Source organism: Triplophysa rosa, unplaced genomic scaffold (genome assembly GCF_024868665.1).
Source record: "Triplophysa rosa unplaced genomic scaffold, Trosa_1v2 scaffold8_ERROPOS2389207, whole genome shotgun sequence".
Lineage (NCBI taxonomy): Eukaryota > Metazoa > Chordata > Actinopteri > Cypriniformes > Nemacheilidae > Triplophysa > Triplophysa rosa.
In genome coordinates this window covers 4482-14528 of record NW_026634905.1, presented here as the reverse complement: position 1 = coordinate 14528, position 10047 = coordinate 4482, and the positions used below count along the sequence as shown (strand labels likewise).

The 10047-nt window shown below is 39.3% G+C and overlaps 1 protein-coding gene and 1 pseudogene across 1 annotated transcript; both read left to right on the top strand.

Moving 5' to 3' along the window:
• The first annotated feature begins 1763 nt into the window (after window positions 1–1763).
• Window positions 1764–2708, top strand: LOC130551310 (olfactory receptor 6N1-like). The gene has a single exon (XM_057328880.1). The coding sequence runs from the start codon at window positions 1764–1766 to the stop codon at window positions 2706–2708; it is 945 nt and encodes a 314-aa protein (XP_057184863.1).
• Window positions 2709–3943: 1235 nt separating this feature from the next.
• On the top strand, window positions 3944–9428 carry LOC130551308 (olfactory receptor 52K1-like; annotated as a pseudogene).
• The last annotated feature ends 619 nt before the right edge of the window (window positions 9429–10047 follow it).

Below are 10047 nucleotides of genomic sequence, written 5' to 3'. Positions count from 1 at the left end.
GCCCCGCCCCCTTGTTTTCCCCACTTTCTCCTCTCACACCGGTTTCTACTTTCCCTCATTACGGCTCACCTGCTCTCACTCCCCTGCTGATTATTCCCTTACTTAAACCTTCTTGGTTCTACCGTATGGCGTCAGATCGTTAGATTGTCTAACCACTGTGACCTCTTGTCTTGGGATATAACTCTTGTCTTGGGAATATACTCTTGTCTTGGATGTACACTTGTATCTTGGATTTAGACTCTGTCTTGGAATACCTCTGATCTAGACAGTTTTTTAGGGGATTACTAATTTTCCAGTTTACACATTTACCTTGTCTAGGCTCCAGCGCTGTTAGATTCCTGCACGGTGCTTCTATCTTCCTGCAGCTGCCCGGACAACCTCGGCTTCGTGGCTCATTTTGAGTGGGTTGTCTCGCCAGATCTCTACTTCCAGTTCCAGCGTCGAGCTTCTGGGGATCCTGCGGATTGTCTTTCCGCCTGTCGCCTGTGGCCACGGATTCTCTGCCTTCTCCGTTGGATCAGGCTGGTGGTTGATCATGGAATTATTTCTCTCTCTCACTCTGGTGGCATTTCTCACGCCACCTTCGGAATCTCTCCCGCACGGACGGTCGGCAGGCAGGACGATCTTTTGCTCATGGGACTCTTACTCTTGTGGATTACTCACACCGCCTTTTGAACCTCTCCCTCCGGACGTAGGGGAGGTTGGACAACCATTTGCCCTGACGGACGCTTACACGGGGAAATTATTCACACCGCCTTCTGAATCTCTCCCTCACGGACGCTTGTGAGACTGGACATTATTATTCTCAGTGGATTTCACGCTTGGGGATTATTATTCACGAACGGAGATGTTCCTCGCACCTCTCACCTTGCGAGTCTGTATTCCTCCATCACTTTTTGTTTTTTTCACGGCCGAGCGCTCAAGCCTCCTATTAAGACTTTCTGGGTTTGTGCTGTGTGTGAGACTGCTTGCATTGTTAAGTGTTTTTTTGTCGGATTCTGGTCTCTGTGAACTTATTAAAAGAATTCTGTCTCCCGCATCTGACTCCGGTGTCTGTCGTAACAGGTAAGAGCATTGCGTTAACAACGCAAGGTTGTGGGTTCGATCCCAGGGATTGCACATGCCTATATATAAATGTATAGGATAAAGCAATGTCGCTTTGGATAAAAGCGTTTGCCAAATGCATAAATGTAAATGAACCAAACATGCCATATGTGAACCCACCCTAAAATGCATTCAGTGTAGACATTTTATCAGTATTTGTTCCCTGAGAAACAACCCCTCGATCTCTTTCTAAATGAAACTGAAAATAAAGCAACATAATTGTTCACTAAGTAGTTAAATATTTATAGTATCTTATCTACACAGAAATCAATGTGATCTGTAAGTGAAATTCCCTTCATCGTTCAAAATCTCTGATTACACAGCACATTTTACATTTATTATTTTATTCATTGTATTTTATTGCAATTTTTGAATCCGATTAAAACTGAATAAATTCTCATGAGAGATTGTTAAAAGTCTTCTGAGTGGTCAAAAACAAGTCAATTAGCATGAGACATTTTTCATATATATAGGCTACATTATATATATATCAGCCACATCTGACATGACAGTCAGCATACAGTCAGGGACTGTGGTAAGATTTCAACAATTTAATGTTTTTGTACTGAGAACAGCTGGACATAACATTATTAACTGAATTAAATGATTCTTAAAAACTAAATTATGAAAAACTGCATAATTATTGCATTTAATTACAGATGCAGCTACCACTGGAAAACACTTCTAGTGTCTTAGTTTTCACACTCTCTGGCCTGAATGAAACGATGGAAAACAGATACGTGTTTTTTTCTTTGACAGCATTGTATTATCCATTGATTGTGTTCTGTAATGTTATTGTAATTTATGTTATAATCTCATATAGGAAGCTACATGAGCCAATGTATGTGTTCATTTGTAATTTGTGTATGAATGCACTTTTTGGCACTGCTGGATTCTACCCTAAATTCATGTATGATTTATTATCTGAATACCATGTCATTTCATATGCTGGTTGTCTGATTCAGATATTTGTCATTTATTCATCTGCTTTGTGTGACTTTTCAACATTAACAGTGATGGCATATGACAGGTATGTGGCAATATGTAGACCGCTGGAGTATCATGCAAAAATGACCAAGAAAAGGGTTCTTCAGTGTATCTTGTTTTGCTGGCTGGCTCCATTTTGTTGTATGTCTGTTCTTATTGCATTAACATCAAGACTCACCTTATGTGGCTCGAGTATTGAAAAGCTATATTGTGAAAATTGGGCCGTTGCAAAACTTTCTTGTTTTTCTAACACTGTAAATAATGTGTTTGGGTACATTGTAATTCTTGTATACTTTGGCCATGCAGTATTGATATTTTGCTCATATATCCACTTGATTGGAAAATGCAGAAAGTCAATGGAGGGGAGACTCAAATTTATACAGACGTGTGTTCCACATCTGCTCGCACTGATCAATGTGACTCTTGCTTTGCTGTTTGATGTACTTTACAGCCGTTATGGCTCAAAGAGTTTGCCGCAAGGAGTCCGTAACTTCATGGCACTGGAATTCCTCCTCATACCCCCTATTTTAAATCCTGTTATTTATGGATTAAATCTAACGGCACTACGGAAGCAAGTCATGAGAGTGTTTTTAAAAAAAACAAGTGGGAATATCTAAGTAAAGTGTCATCCGAAGTCCAAAGATGATAATTTGTGATTCAACTTTCTGAACAAGTCTACTGTGTAATTAAGAAAATCTTTTGGATGATGTGATTTTTTTTCTGTTTTGTGACTAAAAACATTAAATAAAGCACAATTATACCTAATTTTTACAAGGTATACATGTCATTCAGTTAATTATTTTTTTCATGTTAAATTCTATGCTGTACAGTCTGTTTTTGATAACCCAATAAGGTTGTAAACATTAAATGCATGACCTAACATTAACAATACGTGATATAATAATCTTTGTCAAAAAGAGTTAACACCAATACAATCTTAATTGAAAACTTAACCCATCAGTAAATTTAACAGTCAATTAGTAAATGCTAAAATTAACATGAGCAAATATAAATAAATGTTGTAGAAGTATTGCTCATTGATAGTTCATGTTAGTTAAAATACATGTTAGTTCATGTTTTTTGGGTAATGATATTTAAAGAATTGTGATATTGATATCATAAAAAAGCAAAGGCTCTTATGACCAGGCTCAGTTTTAGGTCACTTCAATGCCACTGTATATATAATTATGAAATGGCATGACTGACAAATATAGTTGATAAACCAAGAAATTAAATTCATTGACAGTTTCTTTGAATTTAATGCATTTATTTAACAGAATCATTTACCCATTTTGATTACAAACACAAGAATATCAAAGATGCATACATGTCGTATGCAGTACTATAGATTAAAAAGAAATAAAATGGGTTCTTGAAGTGGCCTTCTGCGTCTTCATCCCATGCCCATTAGGGTGCACCGTTGTAACACAAAGAATCATGGGGGTGTGAAGTGTCCTTTAGTTGTATCCTTTGAAATCTTTCATTCTGAAGGGCCCTTTGAAGCGGCCAGTTATCAGCACTTCAGTTTGGAACGACCCTTCAGTATGGCGGCCATGATTGTTTTCACTCCGAAGCTCCCTTCGGAGAGCAAAATATTACTGGAGTGTCTGATTTATGCAGGATGAAGTTTTGTTTATATATTTTTTTATTTTAGGAACACTTCCAAAACCTTTCTTATGTTTTTTCCATAATAGGATGAAGTTCAAAATATCTACCAGCAGGGGCTAACAGTGAGTTCCTGATGATCATCTATACTTTTTTGGAATTTGTTCACCTCAGATATTTCATCCTAACAGTGACACTTTTAGTTTATTTTGCCATTGTTAATATTTAATGTCATTATTTTGTTGTGTTTAAGGAAAGAAGTCTTCATGAACCAATGTACATATTAATAACTTGTCTGTCTGTCAATGACCCCTTTGGCTCAACTGGTTTCTTTCCTAAAATAATAATTGATATCCTTTCTGATACAAATGTTATTTCCAGGTCAGCGTGCTTTGTTCAGATATATATAATTTATACATACGCAATATCTGAATACACTATATTAACTCTGATGGCTTATGATAGATATGTTGCCATTTGTCATCCTTTAAAATATCACACACTCAAAAAACGATTTTACGATACTGTTCACTTTATTTAAACAATTCATTTTGTTTTAACACCATTGCATTAGGTTTTATGTTCAAACACAATTGCATTGTGTTAAACGGACTAAAAACAGTAATGCTTTGGCTTAACTAAATGTTTACATTTTAAATTAACATGTTTCAATCAAGTAGATCAAAATCATATTTGATGATTGTTCAATTTACTAAAATAAATCAAGTTAACACAACATAAATGAATTTAGCTGTATTAAAGAAGCGCTATTAACTAGTAACAGGATTTCCACTTCCCATCATGCTTTGCACAGGGCTGAATAGGGTGAGTAAAAGTTGCAATAAAATGTTATTTTATACATCTTTTATCAAAATGATGAAACAGGGATATGTGTTCATGTTTAATACTCTTTTGTGTTTGTATTTAAAAGAGTTTCTGGTATGTTAATGTTTTTGGGGGGTTGCCATTGTGGTAAAGTATAGAGCATGTGCTTGGGTTGAGGACCTGCTAACCAGATTTAAAATTGCTTTAATAAAAAAGCAATTACTTGGACTAAGCCGAAAGTTTAACAAAACCAACTTCTGGCTAACTCTGAACAATAAGAGTTTAATTTAGCTTGTTTAGTGTGTTAAAAATAACAGCTAATATTTTACCTTAAACTAACTTAATTCAATTATGGACAGTGGTTACACATAATGGAAACATGATATCCCTACTTAAATACTTTTAGTTGGATGAACTTATTTGATTCAAGATATTTGGACATTATTTGGACATGGTTGTTTAAGTTTACTCAGTTCAGTTTAGTTCATCATACATTAAGTATTTGAGTAGAGATAACATATTTCTGTTGTGTGGAACCACTGTCCATAATTTAATTAAGTTCGTTTAAGGTATCGTTTTTTTCAGTGCAGACTTATGAACTCAAAAGTAACAACACTGTACATGGGAATAGCATCACTTTATGGGATGTTTTCTATGGCCTTGTTCATTTTTAAACAGCTAGATTGCCTTTGTGTGGGACTGACATAGCCAGACTTTACTGTTCCACCTGGTCTGTGGTTCGACTCTCTTGTGGGGTTTCAACTTCGACTAACAACATTATTGGATTGTTTGTGGCAACAACAACAGTTTTTCTGCCTGCCTTTTTCATTTTATACACGTATGTCAGAATTTTGATTATTTGTCAGAAAAGCTCCAAAGAATTTAGAGGCAAAGCATTGCAAACGTGTCTTCCTCACATTATAAGCTTTGTTAACTACTCTATTGCATCCTTTTGTGATATTGCTTTAAGTCGACTGGATTCAGACAAGTACAAGATTGCTGCTTTAGTTTTTTCAGTAGAATTTCTTGTTTTTCCACCTGTTAGCAATCCTCTCATTTATGGCTTAAACTTGCCAGAAATACGCGAACATATTTTGTGCTTGCTTCGACGGTCAAAAATTGCCCATGTTGTAAGTAAGTAAGTAAGTAAATAAGATGAATGTAAACAATTTAATTTAGTTAAACTATCAACATAATTAGAAAAGACAGGTAAGGCTACATGGTTTTATCCTAATTTCTGAAAATATCAGAAATGTCTTATCTTATGTCTTAACGTATATGTACCAACTATGAGTGCAACCAAACCTGTGTGTACAATTGTTCTTGGATTCAGCTGAAAAATGTAAATGTGTGATGTTATGTATTTTACCAGGAAAGTAGAAGAATGGATGAAGACCAAAACTTTTCCTTTTTGCTTATGAACTTTAACTTTGAACAGTCTTGGTTATGGGAAATGTGCTTGTTTTCTGTATAAATAATCTGCCATAATCACTCTAATATACATTATAGTGTAGTACTCTATTATTATTTTTTTATACTTATTTGAGTATATTTTGGATTGAGAACGTGGAGTATTGAATATATTTTTAAAAGCTGAAATATACATTAATAAAAGCCTTATTCAGAAAATGAATAAAATAAAGAAAATACTTTGTATTAAGATTTTAAAATACATATTTTCACATTGGGCATATGACCAATACATCACAAAAACTGTCAAAGATTTTACCCGATAAAGTGTTATTAGCTTTACTTCGAGAGCATTTCACATCATATACACAGCATGACTACAGAACTGAGCCAAGAGAACTTTTGGTCGATAATTTTATCCCTTAAAACTAATATTTGACCCTCAAAATACATATTTACATATTTATACATACATACATATTTACACGTTTTTGTGAAAATTATTTTCCTGTCTTAAATTAGCTTGAATGTAACTACACCTCAGCTTCATTAAGTACAGTATATGCAGATACATGAATATGCAAATTAGCCCCGCCTCCATTCAATCGCACTGGGCAGTTCAGATGCTGCTTAAACTAAAAGTGAAACTGAGAGCTGACACAGCAGTGCAGTGATCGTTTCAGCCTGAATCTATGCGCCATATTTGCATATTTATGCTTCAAACTGCTAATCCACAGCGGTCAAATGAGTTGATGTGATTGGTTACAGGTTTATGACGTCGTTAACTGGGGCAGTTTCAAATAGCATTTTTAAACTGTCTTTGGTAAACTGCAGTTTTATGAAGAAAATGCTCAGCAATGGTTTAAAATTGTAAATTTGCACATGGTTTGTCTTAAATCACATTAAAAACATCACATAGAGCCATTATCTGCCTTCACAAATAAGGTATTCAGCTTCGGGAACATCCCTAATTGATGTATTAAGTAAGTTTATATCAATGCTGCAATTCTGCATTTTGAGTTTAATATGCAGTTATTTTCGCCATGTCACCATGCAATCAAACAGGAAAATTCTGCAAAAGTGTTTTACACAGTGTTGCAGTGATTATAATAAATTATTTATCCGTGCACACCATTATTTTTTTTAATTCATTTGCACTTGTAATCTTTAATCAAAAACGTTAAACTCCTCTCCCCTCTCAACAACTCTTCACCACAAAAAAGAGGTAGGGCTATATTGACTGTCCAATAGGCCCTTTTCGCATCTTCCGTTCTGCCGCGAAGCAGTGTATCGCTACTTCTGCTAGCACTCCACTTCATAAGGTGGCGATAATGCACCTATAAGCTGGTTTGCCAACCGCCAGTAAAACTCAAGAAGAAGAAGTTACTTCCGCTAGCGCCTCAGAATGGAGTTCTTCTTATTTGTTGCAAGACGGATGTTATGATACACTGCTTTGCGAAAAGGCGGAAGTTAAGTGACGTCATTGTGAAAAGGGCCTGTGGCCAAGCATTTTTAGCCCTCCCATGCAGGCCCAACTTACAACAAACCAATCAAAAAGGGAAGGCAAAACTTAAGCCCCGCCCTACATTATTTTCTAATTTCAGAAACCGTTTAACTCGGATATACGCCACGATATGGAAAAGAAGTCAATCGCAACTTCCATTTCATAGTGACTTTAAAAAGTAAACGCATGTCTTGCTGCTGCCGCAGTTCCTCAAACTCTACCTTGGAGAGTAAATGATGAAATAAACATGAGCTAAGATGAATAAATTCTGTAGAAGTATTGTTCACTCTTAGTTCATGTTAGCTAATGCATTAATTAATTGTTAACAAATAGCACCTTATTGTAAAGCGCTACCACATTTGTATATCAACCTGATTGGTCATGAAGCCTGCTTATTGACTGGTTTGCTATATATATATATATNGGTAGAAACGTGACAGTTATGAAAAACAGATCCAGTCCCAAAATGACCTCCAACCTGCTTTATATATATATATATATATACATATATATATATATATTCCCAACCCTTATAAGCACACACCTTGCACTCACTGATTGTCTGGTCTCACATAGTGATGCAGACTCATACCCTCGCTACTACTTACCTGTGTTGTCCCAGAGGAAAGGAAAATCAGACAAGAGATATCCTTCTTATCTCACACCTTTCCCCTGGACAGAAATTAGATCAAATGAACATCAAATTGAGACATACTGTAAGGTTAAATCTCCTGCTTCTCACATGTTTCTCATGATACAAAAAAAAAATGTATCCTCTCATGTTTGTCTCCACTGAAATTTTGAAGAGATCTCCATAACATCTCACACTGTGCTCAGATTCTTCTTCTTCAATAAAGACTCTTACATTCTCAGATTAATCTCCTCTAAAGTTTCATAAGAGATCTCAATAACATCTCGCACTGTGATCAGATTATTCCTTTTAGCTAGAGACTCAAACATTCTCACAATTATCTCCTCAAAGTTTCATCTCCATAACATCTCACACTGTGCTCAGACTTTTCTCCTTAGCTAGAAACTCTAACATTCTCAGATTTATCACCTTTAAAGTTTCTAAAGAGAGTATGTATTAAAAATCTAATTAGTTGGGGATAGAGTCATAAGCCATTTTATGTGCCATTCCAACCATACCGGGTTGGCCAATCAACAAAGAAAGCTCTATGGTTACTGTAGCAAAGCTCAATAAAACGGAAGGAAGGAGGCGGGAACCGGCGAACATTCAAACACTTTAATCAAAAATAAATAAACAATAAACAGAAGTAAAAAGGCCGGCAGCCCCTCACGGACGACTGCCGGCCACACGAACATAAACTAAACTTAACATTTCCGGGCCCGGTCCTCTCTCCTCGGCAGTCCCGTCGCTCGTCCTTTTATACTCCCTAGCTCCCCCGTGAGGCATGCGGGACCGGTGCGCGTACAGCTGATACTAATTATCACTCACGCCACCGGACCCGCCTTCCTGCCCCACGGCTCTCGTCCTGCCTTCCTCGCTACATACCCCCATCGCCCCTCACAGGCCGGGGGGTACCACCACGCCTGTGCTTACTCCCCAGCGGGGGGCCACCCTTGAGAGCCCCAGCGCCTGGGGGTACGCACCGACGAGACGAGAGAACGGAGCTGGGAGCACCCCGAGCGACAGGGACGAGAGAGGGGAGAGAGGGAAAAAAAATAGTCAAGTTCCCTGACACGCTGTCGTTTGGTCCTCAGCCCAGCCGAGAGGCTCTTTCTCGCGGTGCTATGCGTTGGTGCGGGACTCTCCGGGGCGACCCGATCCTCCTCCGCCTCCTGGCGGCCCGCGATGGCTTCCCCCCCGAGGGCAGCCGGCAGCGAGTTGCCCAGTCCCTGCTCTTCCCCTTTTTTCCCGGTGGACAGCAGCAGGCTCGGGCCCACGGCAAACGGCCCGAACGCCTCCGCTCCCTCCTCTACAGCCGACACCCCACCTCGGCCCAGGAGCTCCGGCTCTGGCAATTCCCCAGTCAGACGGCCCCCCGGAAGAGACATCAAAGAGGAGACGTTCGCCCCGTCAGCAGCCGCGGCGAAAGCAGCGGCCCTCATGGGAAGACCCCAGGGAGATCGAGAATACCATCGGGCCCGACCGCGGCCATTCCACGCTGGGTGGTCGATCCGGGACGGTTCCTGCCCCGTCCCAACGGCCCACTCTCTTAAGAGTCCTCTCTCTCTGGGTTTTTATCACAGCCACTCTCACACTCTACACGACAGTGTTCGGCAACTCGATGTTGTGTCACGGCGAGACCCAATGTCGAGGATAATCAGTAGCCGTCAGCACTCTCAATCGACAGTGCGTTGTGCTACATCATCGCCAGGCAGGTAAGCAGCAGAGCCGATCTCCTCCCCGGGGGCCTCCCCACGGCAAGGGATCGCACTGCTCGCCCCCTGGGAGGTTGATGAAGCAGATCATACCCCTAGCCCCTGTCTCGGTCCCTGGGAGCCTGACTAGAGCCCCCAAACCATCACAGGGCTATGGGATACGATCCATCTCGGCTACGCGATACAACTTACCAGACGCCCGCTCAAGTTCGGGACATCCTCTTACCTTAGTCAGAGGCTAGGAAGCTCCCGTGCTTCGGGACAGG